The sequence below is a fragment of the Coenobita brevimanus genome, chromosome 60 (assembly GCF_032717465.1).
Source record: "Coenobita brevimanus isolate Jiangsu-jjx chromosome 60, ASM3271746v2, whole genome shotgun sequence".
Lineage (NCBI taxonomy): Eukaryota > Metazoa > Arthropoda > Malacostraca > Decapoda > Coenobitidae > Coenobita > Coenobita brevimanus.
The window spans coordinates 41012779-41038609 of NC_137013.1; the positions used below are offsets into that span (position 1 = coordinate 41012779).

The following is a 25831-nucleotide window of genomic DNA, read 5'->3' on the forward strand; positions in this document are numbered from 1 at the left end:
TAATTGTGCAAGTAGTCCTCGCTATATGTGAAAGATGTGTTCCAACATCTGAAAACTTTCCACTGATTTGGTTATGCAAATCTGGGGACCTGGCAAACCAGCTTTATATGTATCAGATGTTCTGGTGCAATATCTCTGCTATGTACTGATGAATTAACAGAAAAAAAACATTAAAAAGCTACATATAATGGGGACTTTCTTTACTAAAATTACAATGAGCTTGTATATACTTAATAGACCCTGTCCCTCCCAAGAGTTGAGACAAAAATAACTGGTTGACTGCAAGGTCGTTTTTGTACTGCAGACCAGTCGAGACATCACTCAGTAGTTTATGATACTCTTTATTCAACTTACTTTATTATATTTTCACCACTTCATTTTCAAGAGGGAATTTAGGTTAGGATGATGATGATGATGATGTAGGTACACTGTTCAGTCATATAATTTTCCCCCTTTCTAAAAGAACTACAATATATGCTCCAAAAATACAGTATATCTTCAAAACAGAGATTACTCCTTTGTCATTCAAAGAGAAGAATGCATGGTGCAAAACTGAATTTCTTCCTTTTCTAACATTTAAATGATCAAACAGCTGATTTGTGGGAATTATATATATATATATATATATATATATATATATATATATATATATATATATATATATATATATATATATATATATGTGTATATATATATATATATATATATATATATATATATATATATATATATATATATATATATATATGCTCACTGAACAAAAGATTGAAATCAGCTTAAACAATTAGGGGAGAGTGAGTTTAAATGACATTATTTTATATTTTACTACAGCACAGGACTTGGAGGGTAGGTAAGGGTCAAGGCTCGAGTAAGGCAGCGATGTGGCCAGGTGAGTGGGGCTAGCAAGGCTGTCAACTGCCAGGGTGCGTGAGGCTAGCAGGTTCAACCTAGCCCTCAACCATGCCCACGAGGAGCTTCTTCATGTCTCCAGATAAATCCTCCTGGGATGAAACAGATCTTACGTCAATAAATGTTTGTGCTGTGTCGAGGAAGGAAGGAAGGTACATGAAGGGTAAACATCAAGAGTTCTCATTACCTAGGCACCAATAAGGGACAGGAGTAATTTCTTGTAGTCCCCTGAGGTATCATCCTGAAAAAGGAAAAATACATGAAATACAGCAATTATGTACACTAGCTGCACTGAGTTCACACCAGTCAAGACATTCATCTAACACACACACAGCAAACCTTTTACACAAGCACATACAGCATTTTGTTACATACAGCAAGTACTACACAGTATTAACCTTTTCAAGTTGACCATTGTGCATACAGCAGCTTATGACACACCTTAATTCACTATAGTCAATAGCACTCCTCCTCCTCTTTAAGGAAAAAAGTTTTAAATAAATTTCCCCAATGGAAGAATCATCATTCCAACACTAATTTCCACCAAAGAAATGGAATGAGGAAGGACACTGAAATGGGTAAAACGCACAAATATATAACTATCAAACAGCATACCCAGTGAAATGAGCACCAGTCATTCACAAAGCATTTAAACCTGCAAAATCCTAGTTGCAATTCACAACAAAAACCTATCTGTAATTCTTTTTTTTTTTTAATATGGTTCGCATTAACCTGAGGGACAGTTATTCAACGAAGTACAGAGTTAAAAAGGGGATACACTCCTGTCATGTCCATCTCTGTGCATACTTAATACATCCAATTTGCTACCTAGTCAATTTCTCAGTGTCCTCAACTTCCATAACTTGCTGTCTCATACATTCTTCTACTAAGCATATCCATTCCATTTGACACCTACTATGCCTCCCTCTAACTTCATAATTCCTTCACATACCTACCAAACCCACTTCATCACTCTGTATCCATTTTCTCTGTTTGATCAAACAATCTACACACAATCTCCTCTACCTTTATCAACAGACTTTCCTTGATGTTTTTTCATCCATCCAGTCCACAAAACCCACACACATTCTCCAACAGTCTAATTTTCAGTGTTTTAACTACTGCCTTTTTGCATTAATGCCACACAAGCCTTTCACATATGCATCAACTTGCAACACTAATTAACATCAAATGGAACAGCATTAACAGATGAGAGAATATACTGTACAGCATAATATAATAGCATCTTCCTATATATGTGCTACTAACAAGCCATAAAAATTACTTGCTTACAAGTGGGTCACGTGTTAAGGAACATTTCTGGCATTATATCTTTTAGTTTTCAAGTTCTTTTTATTTCCCCCAAAAAACATAACTTTTCAAAAATTGTACATACTGTACCTACAAAGGTCTGGTCTGACACAAGCCAGGTAACTGAATCCATTGACAGACTATGCCTATTACTTTCTCATTTTAGTATCATTAGCTATAAATTTCCTCAAGACACAGTACTATCAATTGCATTTTTTATTAACTGCTCAATAAGGAAATGAACACTATATCTATGACTATACTGAAAAAGATTACCGGTCATAGCCTTAACACAACTACATTTCAGTTTTCTACAGCACATAACCATTGCACCAAAGGCCTACTCTATACATGCCCAGTACTGTATATGCCTGAATGAATGAACACAGTTCCAGATGAAACTTTTGGCCAGCGGAAGCAAGGATAGCTGATAGCCAACAGTCATTCACATCGATTTAATTTATGGATACCAAATTTACATCAGATAAAAACATGGCACCTCCAAAAAAAAGTACAGTAGCGTACTTCACGGCTAGAAACACAAAATGTGCAGAGCCAAAAATATAAACCACACTCACCAGGAAACAAAACAACCACTCTAAGAACAATATGAACATAAGAGTTATGAAGTCCACTGCCTCATCCCATTCATTCATATAAATATGTCATATCAGGTCACACCACAAAGAAATGCAAACTTGATAATAATTTTTTTTTTTTTTTTAATTACACCTTTACCACCACCCGACAGTATATCACACAATGTAAAAGCATGTGAATACCAAAGTCATCTAAAACCTACAACCAAAATAGATCCTACAAAAGTCACACCAAAAACAAATTTCACTGAATGGTCACTTCAGATAAAAATAGGTGTAAACATATAGAAATATAAGAGCACATGGAATGAAAGTGCGAGAGACAGAGTTGAAGCATGCTAAAAATGGTAGAGAAATATAAGAGTACATGGAATGAAAATGCGAGAGACAGAGTTGACGCATGCTAAAAATGGTAGAGAAATATAAGAGCACATGGAATGAATATGTGGTAAGACCGTTACATGAGAATCATGAAATGAGAGCTGTGGTAAACATGCTGATTTTGGTGATGTACACAGCAGGAATGGTGCCTGTGACCATGATGGTGGCACAAATGAAGAATGCTGTGCCTGGGCAGACAGCAGGTGTTGAGCAATATGAAGGGACAATAAAATGTACTGGGGAGAGTGGAATGACAAGTTACTGGAAATACTGTATACCAGAAGGCTTAGATGTGTGTAGTTGTACCAATGGAGTGGAAGATGGAGGTGACAAGTTTGCTTGTATGATGGGTGTATGGAATGATATGCTGTTCAGTAGTCACTGGAAATATGACAGAAGGCCTGGATGACTGTAGCTGTACCAGTGGAGTGGAAGAAGAAAGTGCCAAGTTTACTGAGTGCTGTATGATAGAAGGATGGAATAATAACATTCCACCTGGTGAGTGATAAAAAGCGGGATTTTTGAAGTGGTAGGAGATAATTGGTCAAACATTTGCATTACTACTCATTGTGGGGACAGCATGTGAAGACAACCGTATAGTAATTGAGACATTTATGAATCTAGAAAAAGTATATGACAAAGTGAACTGGATGGTATTATGGAAGGTTTTATGCAGTATGGACAGAAAATCACAGAATGCTTTACATTTTTTATGATGACAGTGAAGCATGTGTAAAAATACATGGATGGTACATAACATTGTTGGGACTCAGACAACAGTATGTGATGTCTCCAAGGGTGTTCAATAAACATATGGATGGTGTAATGAGAATTTATAATTTTTATGTATGCAAATGATGCTGTGCTGCTTGCTTACAGTGGTGAGACAATCTGCTGTCTGGGTTTTGAGTTTTGTGAAGTTTGCAAAAGGCATGTTTGAAAGTAAATGGAGATACAAGTAAACAGGACAGGTAATGAGAGAAGGTGGTGTACCGCACTGGTGAAACGACATAAACCAGAACTAGTAAAAGAACTTTAGTACCTTAAAGCAATACTGTATTAGAAAAAAGGTAAATGCGTAAAGCACGTGGACAGTAGAGTTGTTCACTGGATAAAAGGTGGCTGGAACAAAGAAGGCAACAACACACAGCAGAGAACTGTGTATGAAGGAAACAAGAGGGTTATATGACTGCGTGTTGGCACCTGCATTAGCACATCGAGCCTATGATTCTGGTATGGCAAGAGGCAAAAAGTTAAGAAGGAAAGCAATGCAAACTGGACTGTTACGAAATGTGCACAAGTTGTACTGAGTGGACAGGACAAGAAACAAACTCCAGAAGGTAGAAGGAAGCATGGTGGGTTAAGAACACTGAGGATGGATATGATAAATGAGTGTGTGAGAAAGAAAGTTATGGAAACTGAGGAATATAAGGAAATGAAAAGGGATCAATATGGATAAGATGAGGAATGTACAGAAAAACACAAAACAATGGATTCAACCTTCTTTTGTTTAATTTGGTGGTCAACAGAATGACTATCCCAGAGGAAAATGCAAAGTGGAGGGTGAAAAAAAGTAGATGGTTATGCCTGTTATGATGAATCTAGATTTCAAAGGTTTGGATGATGTGCAGAAGATTGCACAGTCCATTTCAAATGATATTGTAAAATAGCTCTACATTTGTGCTTTCCCATTACTTAGGTGAGGATCAGGGCTATCATGATGATGACAATGATGCAACCCCACACACTCACCTCATGCATCTCTTTCTAACAATGATAACTCTACAACCTATCTCTATTAAGATCTCTGCGAGTGTTTGGCTGAAGTAGACAAGTATCTGCAGTCCAAAAAATCTATGTTGGCTTCCAACAGTGACAACAACAAACAAACAACTATGTAAATAAATATTTATCTACAATAAAAATATTCAAGCTACACACACATCTAAGTCTCAAAGGAGTTATGAATCATAGCAGGTAACTAATTCATTCATACAGCAATAAACTAAACCAATGAATGCCAGCACCAGCAAAACCTGTCTCAATACAATTTTCCAGAACTCCAGAGCACTAGACTGAAAACTACTTAAAATACTGTATAGCAATATGAGATTACACAAAATTATCATGTGTACAATCCCTTAACAACATGTGTACAATCCCTTAACAACATACTGTAAAGAAACAAATGTGTGCTCATGAAGACAAGTACAGTACCATACTATAATGGGTAATCTTGGATATTAAATGATATTCTCAAACATACAAACAAAGTACCTTTCAGTTTCATTCAAAGATCATCAATTACTTCTCTCAAACATTTACTCAGCATTACCATTCTCAATCATATCCATACACAAGCAACTTATCCCAACACACATGAACTCACTAATGTTATGCAAACTCTGTAATAAGAGTCATTTCCTGGTGCAACATATATTTCTCTGTCATAAGTGTCTAGAGATGGCATACAAAAATTCATCTTGCCAGATTACGGTGTGGTCACCATCTCTTCCTGACCTGCAACTAAAATGCTGAATTACAAATATAAAACCTCAACCACTGCCTTCCCAGTCATGCTGTATTTCATGCCATGTGCTGGTACTTACTGTTTGCATGCACAAGTATTCACAACTAAAACAATAGCAACCCCTAAAGAAATCAGCCAGAGTTACAAGATGCATATAGTTCAAGTTAACCTGGGACTGGAGTCACCAACATTTTCACACAATTTCACTTTTATCAAAAAAGTTAACTGACCAGCAATATTGCAAGGAGATATAATTTTACTTTGTAGGTTAGATTTTCTCTAACGGTGAAAAGGTTCACATAAGACATTCATACTGTTGTTAACGTCCTTGACCCATAAACCCAAAATGGCCACTGTAACAACACAGTTACTACATCATTCATACGATGTCTTCTTCCCTAAACTGTACTGTACAGTCCTAATTTATATTGAACTTTCTCAGACAAGCTAGGTACAAAGCATGCTCTCCATTCCTTCGGGCTGGCAACAAACATCCACACATTTCACAGGCAACATCCATTTCTTGTTTCCTAAAAATCACATTTTTCATCTATCTAATGATTGATGCTCCATCCTGTGTGGGGTGACCTCAACAAAGGACCTCCATGAGTTTCTGTCTCAAACTCAGTGATGACCCTCCCTCAACACATCACCTTCCATTTCATACAGTACTTTTGTACATCTCCATCTCATTCTTGGTCTCCTCCTCCTCCTCCTTCCAACTACCACACTTCATAGGCTCTCCTAGTCATTATGTCACCTCCCCATTAACACAATATGGCCAAACCATCTCAACAGCCCTTTTTTACTTCTTATACAGCATTAATCTCTCCACCACATCCTCCAAAAACCCTCTCAATTTCCATTTATCTCTCCATGCCACTCAAGAGGCAATTCTAGAGCACTTTTGTTTCAAAGACTCACTGTTGATTTTATGTCCTACATGCACTGACCCTGCTTTAGTTGGAACTAATATGCTGTCATGAAACTCTCTGTAGACTATATCCCCGGTTCCCATATTACTGTATAAAGACAGTGACTAATATCCCAAAGCCAAAGAAGGATTATAGACAACTACAGTACAGCAGAGTTGCAGACATAAACATTGATCCACTTCCTTAAGAGAATGAAAAATGACTTGAAACCCAGTGGTGCCATCTTTGGATGCCTACAAGCTTTTAGAAATGTAGGGGCACTCACCATCCACTCACTTCATGTAGTGCTGCTTTGAGTGTCTGCCCTTTGCTCTCTTCCTTCCTTCCTCTTCTTCGTTTTCTTCATTTTTTCCTCTTCCTTCTGCCTACAGGTGACTTTACACTCCCTCTTCTGTTTTTCTTTCCATCATTCTTTCCTCTTCCTTCTGCCTATGGGTGACTCTACACTGAGTAACATGCCAAATGGTTTCCTGTACACCAGAAAACCATTTCCAACACTGGGTGGTAACCATATAACCAAATTATGGCACCCGGTGGTTTAGTGCGTAATTAAGGAACTCCAATTGGATTGAGTCAGTGCAGGTTTATAGCCAAGGGATGGTTGGGGTATATTGCTCATGTAATGCCATTCAGGGATGAGTGAGGCTGGTCACTCTTATCTTGAATGTCAGGACCAACTTGCCTAGCCCTGGGCTCTGACGTTCCTCAAGGGGCAACGTACGATTGGATGATGGATGGATGGATGGATGGATAAAGCATTATTAAACAATTCAATGTGTTCAAATAAAAGTGGATCCATATTACTGTCTACAACTGAACAAAAAACTACCAACAGAGTCCCCAATGACAAGGGTCACAATTCCATTTAGTCTCCAGTCAACCCAGGAAAAGGGTCACAATTCCATTTAGTCTCCAGTCAACCCAGGAAAAGGGTCACAATTCCATTTAGTCTCCAGTCAACCCAGGAAAATAAGTTTAAGAATATGGGAAACAGCACTCATGCGATAATTATGATGATGAACAGATAGATAGATAGATAGATAGATATTGATGGTGACAGTGGTAAGCTGATAAGCAGCTACAAAGCACAAATCTACTGTACCGAATGAGGTGCTACACAATACAGTATTTTGCAATAAGTAACAATATCATTTCTCAGAATTAGACAGGACATGGTATATTTTGTAACTTAGCCATGGAATTATAACAACTGCTACAGAAAAACTGGTGTTCTTAACATGAGAAAAATATCAAGGTAATCCAAAATTTAAACATTTTATTCACTTTCACCTTTTCAAAGGTGCAGGCAGACACCTTCACGTGGTGGTATAGACATAACTGGGCAGCTCACTGGCCTAGTTATACATATGTCTCTCATTTCCCTCCCTATCCCTCAAAAGAATAATTGTGGACTGCAGACTAAAGCAATTTCAGCCTGCCAACTACAGCCAATAACAACTATAGTACACTCACTAGTTTCGCAAAATATACTTTTGCGAACAGCGGTTTCGCGACGAAAAGGAATGTGCCTCTGCAAGGAGTCTCACAATGTTACTGAGAGTTTCACGAGCCCCGGTAGCAAGTGATTGCACCCATATGCATCACTTCAGTCACTTGTTCACGACACTGGTGAGCTTGATCAGCTCCCACTGGATTTTAAGGGCTTTGATGCTGAGGCATCGGGAAGTGGTGGTGTGGGGGACTCAAAACTGATGGTGGGGAGCAGTGAGGAGGCAGGTGGTAACTAAACACCGCTCCCAGCCTCAGAATGAATCTTCAAGCTACATCAAGCAGTTCTGCCTATGTGTCAATCTTAGTAAAGTCTTTAGTATTATGGTTCAGTAATATCATATATGTCTGATTAACTGTATGTAATTTATAGCAGGGGTTCTGTGTCATTAATGGGCTGCTAAGGGGAAATGAGGTGGCTGATCCCGGAACCAATTACCACTTATTACAAGTACACACACGAGTTTCTCGATTTTTAGTTTTGCAACAATCTTGTGGTACCAATTAGGCACGAAAGTAGTGAGTGCACTGTACTTCAAGCTGATGACATATTATAACTTTATTCTTACAACCCTCAGACAACTTCATTCAGGGGAAGAAAGAACTTAAAAACTGAAGGTATAAGATACTGACTTCACAGACTGTTCAATATAAAAGATCTTTCCCATGCTGAATAAAATCATCCGGAGGGAGAAGATGACGAAGTGATTATCTCAGACTACAGTACACCAAAAATAAGAGAGCAAAGAAGTAACTGTACAGTACCAAAGGTGCAACAAGAACAACACAGCCACCCATCCCAAGCCCAGCTCACCTTAATAGCCTTCTCAAGTGGCTTGTTGAAGAGGCGTTGGTACTCCTGCTTGATGTTGCCCATGTCGATTTCGCAGCGGGACACCACTAGTCGGATCAGTGCCCGGTCTCTGGTGCCCATACCCGCCATGGAGTCATGCAGCTCTCGAGCGAAGAATGCAGCACGGTTCTCTATGGTGTGGTCTGTTGGCAACAATAAGTAGCAAGTAGGGGTTATTACATCCCTTGGTTAAATCAAGGGAAAGCTTCTAGAGTTTAATTTTGACCTCTTTCAGTTGCCTTTTACAACAATCAGGGAATATGCACGCAGTATTCTCTTTTCCTCATCTGCACAGATAATGATCTTGAGAAGAATAATGATTTATTTGTGGAATGGCACAACTTTTCACAGTTTCTCAAGCTTTCCTTTAACTGCATTAAGTTGGCAAATTAATATCATTTTTTATAAAGCATATTAAAATGAAGGAAAAACAATTACTCACAAAGTGCTAACATGCCAAGCTTGAGATCACCAGACAACTCGGCATTAATAGCATGTTCAAAGGTCTTGCCCTTGATCTTCCTGTACTCCTCAAATACACAACGCAGCAGCGGGTAAGAGTATGAGGACAGGATGCGGTTGAACTCAGCCTCATTGGTGCCCATCTTTCCTTCACCTGCAACAACACATAATGTTATGTGGTCATACCTTAATCCTTGAAAACTGGGACAATTCTTAATACAGCTAATACCTGACGTTTTACTCAGCTGAATGTTAGAGGAGCCTGAGGGAATTAATACTATAACATTTTACCACTAACTCTCTCATGATCAGGAGAACCCTAGTACAGTATCCTACTAAAGCTAACAACAGATGATTTCACTCATCTGAGAATGAATCATACACATGTGAGAAAATTATGCAGTAACAGGAACAATGACACTTTTTTATACATGAACTTAGGCAAACCCAATATCCAGTATGCTTCTATCAACTTCCAAATTTCACACAAAGTGTATTTTCAAAGTTGCTCGTATGTTTAGTGATACAAATCTTAAGTTATGTAGCAGGAGAAAGGTGCATAGTAAATGTTCACCCATCTTTCTGTTAAGTAGGTGGTGCCAGAAAGTTTCCTATGCCAGCTAGCATATGAGCATACGGGGCAATGAATCAATTTCAGATCACTGTTAACACAGAATACACACAAGTCTCCATGCTTAAAGACCAACCCAATCTAAATGATACACTGTTTCAACAGATTACAGAATATTAATACCTGTAGTCTGGAAACCAGCACAAGACAATACCAGCTTTGTAGAGCTGCTGAGCCAGGCTGTTGGCAAGTGCCGGGTCAAAGTTGTGTTCATCGCGACAGCAAGCGCACATGGAGATGAGAAGGCGGCGGAAGTCCCCAGAGGTGTCACCATGCAGGGCGTCCTCCAGCCTCCTGCGGTAGTGCTGCTGGTATGCTTGCTTGATGGCCCTAGGGGTGGGGATGGCACATTTTTATAAGTAGGTGTAGTTTTCCTATACCGGTAGGTATTGGGAATTTGTCACTTCACCCTTTCAGTACTGTATTCCCTGCATTTCCAAGACACTAGGAGAAAAGTGCTTTTACTGTCTTAATGGTAGGTGACATGCTTACATCAATGCCCTTCGTACATAATCCATTCTAAATTAGAACTACACTTGTCCATCCATCCAGCCATCATCCAATCCTACGTTGCCCCATGAGGACCGTAGGAGCCCGGGGCTAGGCAGTTGGTCCTGACATTTAAGATGAGAGTGACCAACCTCACTCATCCCTGAGTGGCATTATGTGAGCAATAAACCCCAACCATCCCTTGGATATAAACCTTCATCGGCTCAATCCGATTGGAGCACATTAATTACCCATTAAACCACCAGGTGCCAAAATTTGGTTATATGGTTACCACCCAGCGTGGTAAATAGTTTCCTGGTGTACAGGAAACCATTTGGCTTGTCACTCAGTGTAGAGTCACCCATAGGCAGAAGGAAGAGGAAAGAATGAAGGAATGAAAGACAGAAGAGGGAGTGTAAAGTCACCCGTAGGCAGAAGGACGAGGAAAGAATGAAGGAAAGAAAGATAGAAGAAGATGGAAGGAAAGAACGATAGAGGACAGGACAGGGCAGACACCCGAGAGCAGCACTACATTGAGTGAGTGGATGGTGAGTGCCCCCACCTACACTTGTCCATTACTAAAATTCATCCACGCCTGCTAGTATTCTCTCACTCTACCTCCATGACATGTAAATATAGTTCTAAATTGGAATGGTGACAGTTATAGTGAGTGTGGGTTGGTGTGGATGGGTGTGAGTTGTGGTCAAGTGCAAATCATGATCAGAACAGACTACTGGTATTTGTCACTTCACCCTCTTAGTTCCGTATTTGCTGTTACTGTAACGTGTATTGTACTTAGTCATGGCACATCATCATCTCATACTTAGCTTAACCTTTAAGATACAGTACAACACACACTGCTGTACTTTCAAAATTCATGATGCCCTATCTCAGTTCCTGGCTAAGACTATAATCTGATCACTTTAACCTGACCTCAAACTGCCATCTCTCCATCTTGTGGTCTGACTGTCTTATTCTGCTACTGACCTACATGAAAAAGTTGTAAGAAGTTGAAATTCTCTGCCAACTTAAGGTGGATGAATTAAAGGAACTCCTTGTTATATGCTTCCTTGTTTATATAAATGGTATATAAATTAATTTTGCTAATAGGTAAACAATAAACCTATTCCACTGGTACCTATAAAGCTGACTTGACAGTTATCCTAAATTTACAGGGCCAGTTGTAACATAAAACTATGATATTTTATAACAAACCCCTCACTAATAATGATGACTAACTGTATACCCAAACAGGATCAAACAACTGATGTAAGAACTGACTGTACATTCAGAAAAGCCAAACAACTGACTGTATGCCCAAACAAGGCCAAACAACTGACATAAGAGAGGCATTATCCCGGGTGCAGAGGATCTCCACCAGGGTCTTCTCATTGGTGCCCAGGCCAGCCATTGCTTGCTGCACCTCATGTGCCAGGAAGAGGGGCAGGGGTGTCATCAGTGCAATGATGGCATCCTCAAACTTGCCACTCAGCTCGCTCTTCAGATCCTTTACCAGGTCCTGTGCTCATCAAGGGAAGGAAAATAGCAACAGTCAAACTTCTGAAATGGTTACTGTGTTCAGTGCACTGTTAATCTAAAGTTTACAACACAAAGCTTTTTGTGAAATACAGTACAATATTTAATCTTTCTTGGCTCTTTCTGATACTATATTAAAATATCATGGAATATCAGTGACCTGCTTTACCTCTGCACAATTACACAACAAAGCTGTGGCTGTATTGAAATACTGTACTGAAAAAACATTTTAGCACCAAGGACTATACCTAAGTGCTACAAGAAAAAGGCTGGGGTGCTGACAGGTGTGTAAGACTGAGACTGGCTCCATTGGACATGCAGTCATATATGTAATTAACATTCAACTGCCCAGTACATACTTTACACAGTACTGTCATGTTACATGGGAGAGAAGGAAATTGATGATAAACGTACTGAATGAATTACATGACCATTTCATTTACAAATCCTTATGATCTCTTCAATATAGGTTTGCACCTAATATAATTCCTGCATTTCATTAATTACAATAATATAGGTAAATTATAGGTTAAAGTACAACAATCAATATACAAACTTTACAATGAAATAAAACATTAACCTAAGATACCAATATACTGTGTGTGTATATATATATATATATATATATATATATATATATATATATATATATATATATATATATATATATATATATATATGTATGTATATATATATATATATATATATATATATATATATATATATATATATATATATATATATATATATATATATATATTATATATATATATATATATATATATATATATATATATATATATATATATATATATATATATATATATATATATATATATATATATATATATATATATATATATATATATATATATATATATATATATATATATATATATATACCGGTCTATATATATATATATATATATATATATATATATATACACATACACCTTAAGAGACACTAAATGTGGGTTACCTGATGGTAACTTGTAAAGAAATGCCTTAACCATTAATGTTGAAATCTGTGCAAGAGTGCACACCAAAATACAGTAACTACAACTGAAGAACAGCTGAAGCATCAAGTTAGGTGACAGAAATGGGAAAAACTTAATGATGTTAGAAAATACCTAGTAATACCTGTACTTCTTTCACCTTGGATCTTGTTACACCACAAACCAGTACAGTACTCAACAAAGTACCTGTAACTGTGCATACAGAATCATGCACAGTATAATTACTAACTATCATCTACATCCCAAATCTTCTTCTTTTAAAATTTAGTCTGGGAACAGAATTCACAGCCTGTTCCCTATCGTCCAGCAGTCCTCCTATGCGCCACATACCTTCACATGTCACCACTTCAGCATTAATACCCATTCTGTACTGACTACAGACTAGGACTTACGACAGCTGTTTTTATGGTATCTCTGTGGGTCTTGTGGAAGATAAATAAAGTCTCAAGATTCAACTCATCAAACTGTTTCGACACAACTTGGGATCGAACTCATGTCCTTTTGAACATCAATCCATTTACCTCACCATCCACCACCCCCTCCTCTATCCATATCTGTTTTTACTCCCAACCCCTCAAAAAAGGTAAAGGGTAATGTCATATAGTAAAATAAAAAATACAATACTAGTACATGACTCTGATAACAAGCTTCAATGATATGTAATTACAAGGCTTGACAAAAAATAAATTCTGCTAACATCTCCACTCACCAGTGCCCCTTATAATCTGAAGCAAATTACTTGGCACTAGGGGAAAAAAAAAAAAATCCCTAAGATGGAGAGGCTTATAAAAAGACAACTGTATTCCCGATCATCCCACTCGTGGATGTCTCCAAAGCTGAACAGTACAGCCTTGCAAAGGCAAGAGAAAATTAAAAACAATATTCCCATGCTGTTGTGGTTAATGATCTTACTATGACTGATATAAGTCTGTGTACGAGTGGTCAGTTTAACACACTTGTCCAATTGCTCCTTTCACCATTTGTCTTTGTGGAGAATATAGCATGCCCTTGTTGTAGGCACTCTTTTCTTTAAAGTTCTTTTTCTTTTACCTTGAAATCCAAAGTAAATTACAGAAAAATTATACATTCAACTTCTATGGTTACCTGTAAAAGCTGATTTGCCTGTTTCCTCAAATTTGCAATACAGTATTACTGTACACAAAAAAAGTATGCAATATCTTGGAACTTATCCCTGATGTAAAATGAGGACTATCTGTAGTTCACAGCCTCACTATGTCAAAAAAGATTGGTAAGGTGATTGTGAGAGGAAGATAATGGTCTTGCCTACCAAAAATGCTGAATGCTGAGGGATGTGTAGCAAAGGTATGTTATCATAACGGACCAACCACCTCATTTACCACTTTATATATTTCCATCCAAGTCATCTCCTTAACCACTTCATTACAGTTACATAGTACTGAAGTTATTTAAGAAAAAGACTGGCAATGTGCAGAATTTCAGAACATGTCATTGCACTGTCTAAAGTACAGGTATTTCATACAAAGTTGCTTAAATGATGCTGTGTCAGTATTAACATGTGGGAGAGGGCTAGGATGAGGATGCATGTTGCTGATGATGATGTTTCAGTAAAAAGCTACAGCATTTATTCCCATTTTCAATTAAAAACTTCATAATTCACCTTAAACTTGTTTTGATGTAAAATATATATATATATATATATATATATATATATATATATATATATATATATATATATATTTTGTGATTCAGACCATTACCCTGACCCACAAGTATCTGTATAACTTAGAGAAGCAGTCTGCCACCATGCATCCTAAACAATACTGTACTTTGGACAGTATCTGAAATATGGACAAAAATACACATTACTTAAGCAGTTACCAATTCTGTATCGTACTTCATATTTCAACATTTATATTCACTTCACTGGAAGGCTAACATAATCCTAAAAGCTCACTCTCAATCCTCTTCAATCCAGTGACGTATATTAAATTTTAATCTTGCTATCTTCAGACAATTTTATGGAGCTTAAGAGCCACATTTTGCACAGGAATTTGTTGATATAGTTTCCATTGACCCCTTCAATGTTTAAAGTCATTCTCAAGCTGAATAATAATCTCTAAATATCCAAAACCAAATAAAAAATGTATTACTCTACTGATGGAGTTTAATTTTCCTATCTCTGACTACACAGTGTGCATACAAGGTATGAACACTGACTCACCGGCTTCATTCTCAGACAAAAACTGTAAGAACTGACGTATATTTATCAATCAGTTGTCTTTTATTAGGGAAATAATCAAAGACTAGCTATGTGATAAAGTACACCGAATTTAAATTTTGCACAGTTGCCTAAGCCATTGATTAAAATGAGATTCCTAACCACTAATGGGCAAATAATACACCACAATTTATGGCAATTGCACTCTTGTATTGGTAGGTGTGTCTGAGTTACCATGATGCCGCAAGAGATGCTCTCATTTTTCTAACCATACATGCCTCCTCCCACCCCTAAATTCACTTACTCACACCCTCTTCACTACCTACAGTATGGCCATCACCCTTAGCTGTGTCAGTACCAACACAATAAAACTCACATGCAATCAATTATGTCCTCACTATGATGCAACTCTTCACACCATGGCACACTCACTAAACTCATGCATCTCACCTGCACAATATAGACAAGCCTTCAACATAACCTCCACTAAAGATCTTCAAAGCACCTGGATGAAGTGGCTTGTTTTTAGCAGTCCACCAGATTGTTCAGAGTAGTCTGGGTCACAGCAACATCAGTGATCCTCCTCATATCCATTCTCCAAGTGATCATACCATCTATGCACACTATTTTTCTCTCTGACGAATAGACCTCCCAATTCTACATCTTTTATGATACCTATAACTTTTCTTCATTTCATTCATGAGTCCCATTTGCACTCTTTCATCAACACTTTTCAAACACATCTCCTACCAAAGTCTCACATTTATGCATCAATGTAGACACCAATGCACTTAACTGCAGTCCTATGGCATCCTGTGACCAAAGCCTCCCATGCACTGGCCAATTTTCTTCCTTAAATCATTCTTCTTTCCACTTCCTGGACAAGTTTCCCTGCCTCTTCTAACACTGCACTAAACTTTTTAAAAATATCTACCAATTCAAGTCTCTCCCCATTCACCATTACAACAAGCTGAAAGTCACCTTCTATCTCAACAGCCATCACGTAATTATCAGACTCTGCCAGTCACAGATATTTATAAAATTCTAAACCAACCTGCAAACAGCCTGTTCACTATGAACAAGAACCACAGCTTCATATATGAGATCTGACACACTAGATCTTTTGCCATGTATTACTAACTTCACTCAAATTTATACTGTATATCTCTAGTTTTTACTTCTCTCACAACCACATCTTTATATTGCACAGTACATAGCAACCAACCATGGAAAAACCACATCCCTATACAGTACATAATGAAAAACCACAGAAGAACCACATCCATATACAGTACATACTGAACAACCATACCTTCTGTCAGTCCAACACCTATTCTGAACCACTCACTTAAACAGCTAACAGCTCCTGCATAACAAAACAATCTTTACGTTATTCAGTAATTTTCCTTCCACACCATACATACATACATACATACTGGTAGCACCTTCCATATACTGTATCCCTCTCTGCTGAACTTGTCAAAAAAGTATTTTAAAATGTGCAACTCTCTCTGTGTACAAACTCTGTGTGACATGTGTACCAAGCACAAAGATCAGCAATCAGATGTGAACACTCCCAGAATTCTAGATCATTCTGCACAACTATTGTAACAATTACTCGTATAGTGTACAGCAAATTACAATACACCTACCCCAATCTACCCAATCTAAAGAAAGAAAGAAAGTCCCCTTTCACACAATAACCAAACTACACAGAATGTATGTATGTGCTTAAATACATCATGCTGATGCAACAACTTTTAACCCATTCAGTTAAAGAGATGTCTATCCTAAGCTGGCACAGGCCAAATAAAATGAAAGAAAAAGGCAACTTTAGGTTGAATGGGTTATTGGAGATTGTCTCTTATGTCTACAGCCTGCAGATGTCTCTCGTATGCTAAATAAAATCATCCAGCATTAGCCAGAATTATCAAAAATGACATCCTAAGCCTGAAGGGTTAACGCTACGGTAAGTCATGTACCAGTGCCTTTCAATAGACAGTATTTAAAGATCCACATGTTAACATTACAGTACTGTACAATACTTTCTTTTTCAAATTCTCAAGAGAAGACAGACTGACTGATACTTTAGATCCAACATGACAGCAATGCAAATTCTGATACTAGAACAATGCTGTAGATGCCAGTACTGTACTTTCAATATACATATCTTCTACACTGAATATGTGGCTCTTCTAAATTATGAATTATTCAACACAGCAGAAAAGATTATATACCAAGTTGCCTGCAAGGTTCTGTAATTTGTTGGGTATAAATTTCTATAACTGTCATGTGTATCTGTTTTCCAATTTACTGTACCTCATGACTTTCACAAATTTCTTTCTAACAATCTGCATGAGTAATTAACACTGCCCAGGAAGTTGGTAATATGATAAATCTACTGACCAGTGCCACTGCACATGTATGTATGGGACTGATCAACTGAAAGTGTTTGCTGAACTGTGGTCCACAAAGTACTGTACTCTCATCAGCTTAAGAGGCATTCTAGCAACAACTTATAAATTCCTTTCTTCAGCTGGTATAGTAATACTAAACTGTACTTTCATTCATGATAATCATCAAAATCACTTTGTGGTGATATCAGTGAGATAATTAGCACACAAGACAGTGTTTATGTATAATATAAAAAAATACACAGCTAGGAAATAAGTGCATGGAAACCTCCTAAGCTGATGAGCATATGGCTCTGAAAACTCCGAGATTCAGTACTGCATGCAAAGGACAAAGATGCAGAGAGAGAGAGAGAGAGAAAGTGGTAGAGGGCTACACATGGCATCACTTACCCCTGTCAGACCCTTCTTATCCTCTTTCCCCTCTTCCCCCACTTGCTAGGTGGTGGTTGGGGGGAGATATAGACAAAATAAACAGACGGTAAACAGACACAAGTCTGGTCACATCAGACACAGACACACATCACCTCACTCTGCATACAAAGATCATAATATTACAACTATGTTGATTATCACATAAGTATTTACTAACAGTTACAATTCTGACTCTTTAAACAGAAATACATCAAAATAATAACATACAAAATATACTGCAAATTAACCCTATGTGGCAATTAATGTACTGTACAGCATTATTAAGTGCTCACCTAAAAATCATAAACAGTACGCATCTTCATAACACATTTGCTGCTGTCAATTGGTTCCAACAGTCGAAGGTCAACTGGTACAATGAGTCACTTTTTAAATGTCTACTGACCATTCTTTAAGTTACTGTCATCAGAAATTCAACCACAGTTTGCCTGTCACTCTCACTGATGAGGCAATGTCATTAGCACGTGATATTTTCTTCTTCAAAGGTGAATATGGTCTTTTTTTTTCTCTCTCCTTTTTTTCCTGTTTTTACATAAACTAACAAGTCCTTGTCATAAATCTCCTTATTTCATCTCCTACTGTTTAAATCCAATATCTGTTATTAGCTCTAGTAACTGTACTGCACCAAAAACTCACCACAGACATACGGTGTAACTTCACAGTCATACAGTACGGTACACAAAACTGACAGTATATATACAGTACCTTAGAATCTACAGTGTACATTATATATCAGATACAATAACTAAAAATTTATATTATTCCACTCACTTAGATTCTCATATGGTAATTAAGGTCTACACAAACATTCAACTACTGGCATCTATGATTGTATGTTACACAGAAAAAGTGTTTCGATTATTAAAACTAAAAACAAACCCCATCCTGATTATCATCTCTAGTTGATTTCCATTTACCTGTCACACAGAACAATTTACCCTTCAGTACAATGACACTTTCTCTATTTCATTTTTGGTTGTGATGGAAATATACAAAACTTCTACACCCCCTCTGATAATTAAGTTCTCTCAATAAATGACAGTGCCACACTAACAGTACAGTAGTAGCGTAAGCTCCCATTCTTTCTGTAAAAATGAAAGTAAACACTAAGCACTAGAGAATGAGTAGCAGCCATTCAAAAATATTCATACTAGATACCACTATGATGATACTGCTTGCTGAGTGGAGATACCTCAGTTCTATAATAATACCACTGGACCTTTTCATTAAGCACACAAAATGCCTCTCATACTGAATCAGGTTACTTTAGTCATTTCGACCCTTTCACTAACAGGTTTTCTTAAGGTAAATAACAATTTTGTGATAGGAAGAATAAAAGAGTCAACAGAAAAGAAGTAATAAGGGCTGCTGAAAAGAGAAACCATTGCACAAAATTTTTGCTTGTCAAGTACTGTATCAATCCTTCTTCCCTAACATCAACCCTACTTGCCTTTCATTGTTCCTACTTCCCAAACATCAACCTGCCTTGCCTTATATTGATCCTTCTTCCTTAACACCAACTCTGCTTGTCTTATATCAATGCTGCTCTCCTACCATCAACTCTGCTTGCCTTACAACAATCCTTCTTCCCTGACATCAACTCTGCTTGCCTTTCAGTAGCCTTGCTCACCTAACATCAACCTGCTTGCCTTACATCAATCCCATTACCTTCCACTTAGTTTGTTTACCTCACATAAACTTAATTAGCCAACAATCTTGCTTGCCTGACATCAAACCTTCTTGCCTCTCATCAACCTTGGTGAACAGCACCACCTGATACTGAACCTTAAATCCACATGTTTCATATCAACCAGGCACATTTAAAAGAAGGGCATCAACCGACAGTAATTTTGTTAATAACACTGACAGAAGGGCACCAATGATAATAAATTTGTACCTAACACTGACCCTGCCATAAGCCTGCTGGTACTTCAGGAGAATCTGCTGGCGCTCAGCTGATGTCCTGCGGGAGAGCACCCCGATGATGGCAGCCTCATCAGTACCAAGACCCTTCATAGCCTTGCGCAAGATGGCCGCATCACTGCTTGGGTCAAAATGGGCCGTGGGAGTCACAGTTGGGATCTCCTGCAAAAAGAATATGAAGTAAGATAGTCTTTATGTCATTCTTTTTATGGACCAGGAAAAAGGCCTGTGACAATATGAACTGAGACGCACTGAAGGTGTAATTTTATCACTGCCCTGGTCTACATGCAGACGGGAACCACAGATGGGATTTTCAGTTTAAAAAAAGTAGGGGTTATAGCAGCATTTATCTGGGAAAAGCATATGAAACTGTTGAATGAGGGGGATCACAGCACATTTTTATGGCTGATTTGCTAGGTGCATTACACTTCCACTTTCTCTCATTTATGTTATTTATTGACTTCTTTTATGGTCACAGTTTGTGTTAAGAGGGTACAAAGGATAAAATTAGCAACTGGCAAAATAAATTATTGAGGGTCAGTCTCATATAGGACCAATGTATAAAAGTGATGATATAACTTAGAGCGGGTTAAGAGTGGTTCCCAACAGGTGTATCTTGGTGCCGCAATCAGGGCCAGGTGTGCCACAGGTGACCATTCTTGCTTGTATCGGAAATGTAATCGAGAGATGCATGATATGTGGCAACCATCTAGTGTACGATTATTATTCTTATTTATATTATTATTGTCATTATTATTATTATTGTTATTATTATTATTAGTGCTTCTGTGTGTGTGTGTGTGTGTGTGTGTGTGTGTGTGTGTGTGTGTGTGTGTGTGTGAGAGAGAGAGAGAGAGAGAGAGAGAGAGAGAGAGAGAGAGAGAGATCAACAATGCCACCTACGCGCAGATGAAGTAGTTTCATTACGTGGGTATTCTTCTTCCATCTTAATTCTGAACCACGGTTAAGTTACGATTTTCAGGGAGGCTACACATGAGGGCTAAAAGTATGTATGAAGGGTACAAGTATGCATGAAGTGTAAAAGTATACACGAGATACAAGTACGTATGAAAGAATAAAAGTATGTATGAACGGTACAAGTATGTATGAAGTGTAACAGTATGCACGAGATACAAGTAGGCATGAAAGTTACAAGAATGCATGAGAGCTAAACATGCATGAAATTTAAAGTAAGCACAAGTTACAACTACGCATGAAGGCAAAAAGTATGCATAAGGGTAAAGTACAGGCTACATGAGTGTTATATACACGCATGAAGACTATAAACTACCATCGAGAAAAAAACCCGCAAAACACAACGTCGAAATCAGAATGAAGATGCGTAACTAAAGATTGCCAAGGATGCTGAGCTATCTTCGTCTCGACCGAAGCATATTAAAAGATCTATAATACGTTCTTCCTCTTCTTCTTATCATTTTCATCAACCATATTTCCTTTCTGCGGGGAGAATGACTATAGCAGATCGGATTCTGGAGAAAAAATTGGGGATTGGCCAAAACTTTCTGTCTTCCTTAATGACCCTCGTGCTCTCCCTCCCTCCCTCCCTCTCTCTCTCTAGTCGCTGCCCAGTGTAGAGAGGCCTCGAGACAATACAGAAGAAAACACAGGAAAGCAAAGAGCACCTGCCCTATCGATCCCTTCCAGGTCGTTAGCTTTGGGTAGGTTGGGGGTTAAGTAGGCAGATGAGGGTTGGGGGGGAGGGGCGGAAGGAGAGGTCGAGGGATGGAGTGATGGAAGGTTGAAGTGAGGGGAAGCAAAGGCTGAGGTTGAGGGGTGGGAGGGAGCAGGGCTGAGGTGAGGGGAGTAGAGGTGGGGAGTTATAGGGAGGGAAGGTGGGAGGTGAAGAGAGTTCTATTGTTATGAGATAGTGTTAAACAGAAGACTTCATTGTGAGAACACTGTACATTCCCCTATCCCCTATGGAACCGCCCCTTTCATCAGAATAAACACACACACACACACACACACACACACACACACACACACACACACACACACACACAATTATTAGCCAGAGGTCACTATTTATGTGCTTCTATTTACTCCGAAGAACAGCAAAACCTCCCGACGCGGATTTCCGTTCTGTACAACAAAATTTGTTCATTACGCGTCAACTTTGATTTCCCCTGGACGATCATTCTTCCATTTTTTTTTTTTTTTACCCTAACCAAACTTTACCTATCCTAATCTACCTGAATAACAAACTAACCTAACCTGATACTAGCCGATGAAATCTAACTTAACCTAATACTAACAAAACCTAACCTAACCTGATACTAACAAAACAAACCTAACCTAAATTAATACTAACAAAACAAACCTAACCTACCCAGACACTAACAAAACAAACCTGACAACCCGATACTACCAAAACAAACCTGACACTAACAAACCTAACCAAACCAGACACTAACAAAACAAACCTAACCCAACCTAGACTTTCCTGGGTAACAAAAAACCGCTAAAATGGTACACAAACCGGACATCAGCAACCGGACAGAACTCTCCATGAATGTATGTGACATCCTTTTCACCTTATTCTTGCCGCTGCTAGACGATTTTATTGAACCTAGGAAAGAATTAGGACTGAGGTGGTTTATCAAGGCTATTAACCCCCTAGTTTTAAAAGTCTACTGGAGGATGAATAAAATCGTCAGGAAAAGGACAGAACATAACGAAAAACAAAAACCCATGGCTAAGTGGATTAACACATGATGGAGAATAACATTAAAGGAGTCTGGCTAAACTACATAACTATGATATGAAGGTACGCACGGTTATTTTCAGAAGCGGATCCAAAAGGGGGACACTCTCTCTCGCTCTATACTTTCCCGCAATAAGTATATAAAATTAATGAATGGAACACAATAAAACATACGTAAAAATTCCTCATTCCACGTTTCTTACTGTACTAATAAAGCTTTGTAATTTAGGGGGCTAAACTGTGAAAATGCATCATGTATATCTTTATTACCGCACCCTACAAAATATGCGTAACTGTTGTCAATAGGTAATAAAGGAAAGGAGCCTTGGAACCCCCATTTCACTAAAGGCTGGATTTGCCACTACTGTGAAAAATCGTTTATCTTATTCCGCAGACAACACACACACACACACACACACACAGAGCCACTCCTAGTTACTTTTTCTGTTAAATCCCTTGACAATGATGTGTTTTTTACATTATATTCTTGCTACATTCATTGCATCTTATCTGTTGAGAGAGAGAGAGAGAGAGAGAGAGAAAGAGAGAGAGAGAGAGATGAAGTGTGTGCATGAGAACGGGAGATGCGATACGGGTGACGAGTGAGGGTGCATGTGGCAAAGGAGAAGGGGGGGGAGACAGGAAGTTGGGGAGGGAGCTGAGAAGTAGGGGAGCTTAGGGGGAGGAAAGGCTGAAGGTTGGAGTGTTTGTGGTGAGGTTTAAAAGCAGGGAAGTTGAAGGGTTAACAGGCGAGATGGAGGGGTGGGAAGGTTGACGGATGGAATGGTTTTGGTGGGGTTTTGAAGTGGAAAGACTGCAGGGCTGAGAAGCTGGGGGGTTGAGAGGTTAAGAACTGGGGAGGCTGAATAAGATGAGGGGTTGAGGTAGGGAGGATAAGGGTTGGGATGGCAATGGTGGGGGTTAATAGTGGAAAGGCTGGGGGTTGAGAGGTTATGAACTAGGAATGCTGAAGATGTGAGGGGTTGAGAGGTGGGAAGGTCTGGGGTTGGAGTGGCTGTGGTGGGGTTTAGAAATGGAGAAGATGGAGGGTTGAGGAATGGAAGCTGAATGGTGGGGGTTTAGGATGGAGAGAGGGTGTATGGGGTGGAGATGGAGATGGTGGGGTACAGGGATAAGGAGAAGGAAATATAGGGTCAAGATAAGAAGATTAGCTACTATGGGAAAGGGGGGTTAAGCAGTGAATATATGGTGCTATACTCTGTTCACTCTAACTTGATCTAAAGCTACTGTCTCCATCTTGAATACTTAGGTGTAACGAGAGACTGGACTATGGTGCCAGTCACGAAGAAGTTCAATGGGAAGAATGCTGAGCCGTAATATTGTCTCATTCTGCCACAAAGCTACGGGGAATAAGCTGCAAAAAAAGACGAAAATTTGGGTCAAGTTAAGGTGAATGAAATATAGTAACGGTAGGCGGCAGGGTGAAGAGGTGGTAGGTTAAGCAGTGGGTGAAAGCAGGCTAGACGCGGATAGGGGTTCTGAGTGGATATGGTGGCGGAAACAAGGATGGGAGGATGGGTAGGAAGGATAGGGACGAGATAATAGTGGTGGGGGAGTATGGTGGATGGAGTGAGAATGACGGTGGTGGGGGAAGTGGTGAGGAAGCACGATGCTGGTGGAAGGGGTATACCGGTGGGGATGAAGAGGGGGGCGAGAAAGGTAAGGTACGGTAATATTATGTGGGTGAGGGGGGGGGGAAGAAAGGTTGTTGTTGCTGGGGGAGGTAAAAGGGCGTGAATGACGGTGGGAGGGAGGTGAGGGCATGGGGGAGGACGGTAAATACGGGTTTGGAAGGGGGGAAGGGGATTAAGTATATGGAAATGGGGGGTAGGTAAGGGGAAGGGGAAGGGGGGGGGACAGAAAAGGCGGTGGTAGGAGGCTGAGGGCATGCAGAAGGGGAAGGGGGAGGAGGGGGAGTGGCTGCGGAAAATAGCAGGTGGAAGGGGGCGTGACATTAAAAGGTCTCAGGTGTCCGGTTCCTAACACCACACACCTGTATCACTATCACGTCGCTCACCCTACCTTCATATTAACCCATACACTACCTTCTCATTAACCCATTACCTACCTTCACCCTGACCCATTTACGGTACTACCTTCACATTAACCCATACACTACCTTCATGACCCATTTACTACCTTCACATTAACCCATTCACTACCTTCACATTAATCCATTCATTACAATGTCCTGTTATCTTATTTACTCTTACCACCTCTTAGGTTTATTCAGATAAGGGGCCTCTGATAGTGAAGAGGTTAATGAAGACTATTTAATCCCATCTACTCAAAAAAAAAAATAAATAAATAAATAAATAATACCCAAAGCTGAATCCAATCGTCTATAGAAGGAAAAAAAAAAACATCGTAGGGCTGAAGGAGTTACAAGGTGGCATGTGTCAAACCCCCCCAACACCCCACACTTGCCTTACTATCATGGCGCTCACTCCACCTCACATTAGCCCAATCGCTACCCTGACTTAATTATCAGTGTATTCTTGCTAACTCTACACTATTTACTCGACTTAGGAATGAAGAAAGTAATGATGGCTTTATCATATTCCTTCAGTTCGGAGAATCACTCATACTTTTAAAAAATATATAGGAGATGAAAACAAAACTAACACACACACACACACACACACACACAGAACGTCATCAAATTCAACCAAGCAAAATCAACCCTAGTGCCACACACATGTACATTATCCCTACCCAAGATCCTGTCCCTACCACTGTCTTATCGTCCTGCGTAATGGTATGGTAACGGAACGAAGCTTTCTTGGACTACAAGAAGAACTATCATCATGAACTACAACTTCCGCAATACTCTGAATAACTTCCACCTTAACAATGGAGAACAGATATTAAACCTTGACATCAATTTCCCTCCCGCAGGTGATATGGGTAGTGTGAGCAGGAACTATGTCTCACGGGTGTATAGCATGTGCTGTTTGT

General features: G+C 38.9%; 1 protein-coding gene across 3 annotated transcripts in view; it reads right to left on the minus strand.

Annotated features, from left to right (window-relative positions):
* Positions 1-734: 734 nt before the first annotated feature.
* The window catches only part of LOC145403047 (annexin B10-like), a 49505-nt gene continuing 24408 nt past the window's right edge, over positions 735-25831 (minus strand). For all 3 annotated transcript variants that reach the window (XM_080274890.1, XM_080274889.1, XM_080274891.1), the window contains 7 exons: positions 20113-20289; positions 18166-18210; positions 11950-12128; positions 10275-10450; positions 9470-9643; positions 8989-9170; positions 735-1150 (listed from right to left, as the gene is read on the minus strand). In XM_080274890.1, the coding sequence (XP_080131016.1) occupies positions 1097-1150; positions 8989-9170; positions 9470-9643; positions 10275-10450; positions 11950-12128; positions 18166-18210; positions 20113-20289 (987 nt within the window). In that variant the 3' untranslated portion in view covers positions 735-1096. The remainder of the gene's footprint in view (positions 1151-8988; positions 9171-9469; positions 9644-10274; positions 10451-11949; positions 12129-18165; positions 18211-20112; positions 20290-25831) is intronic.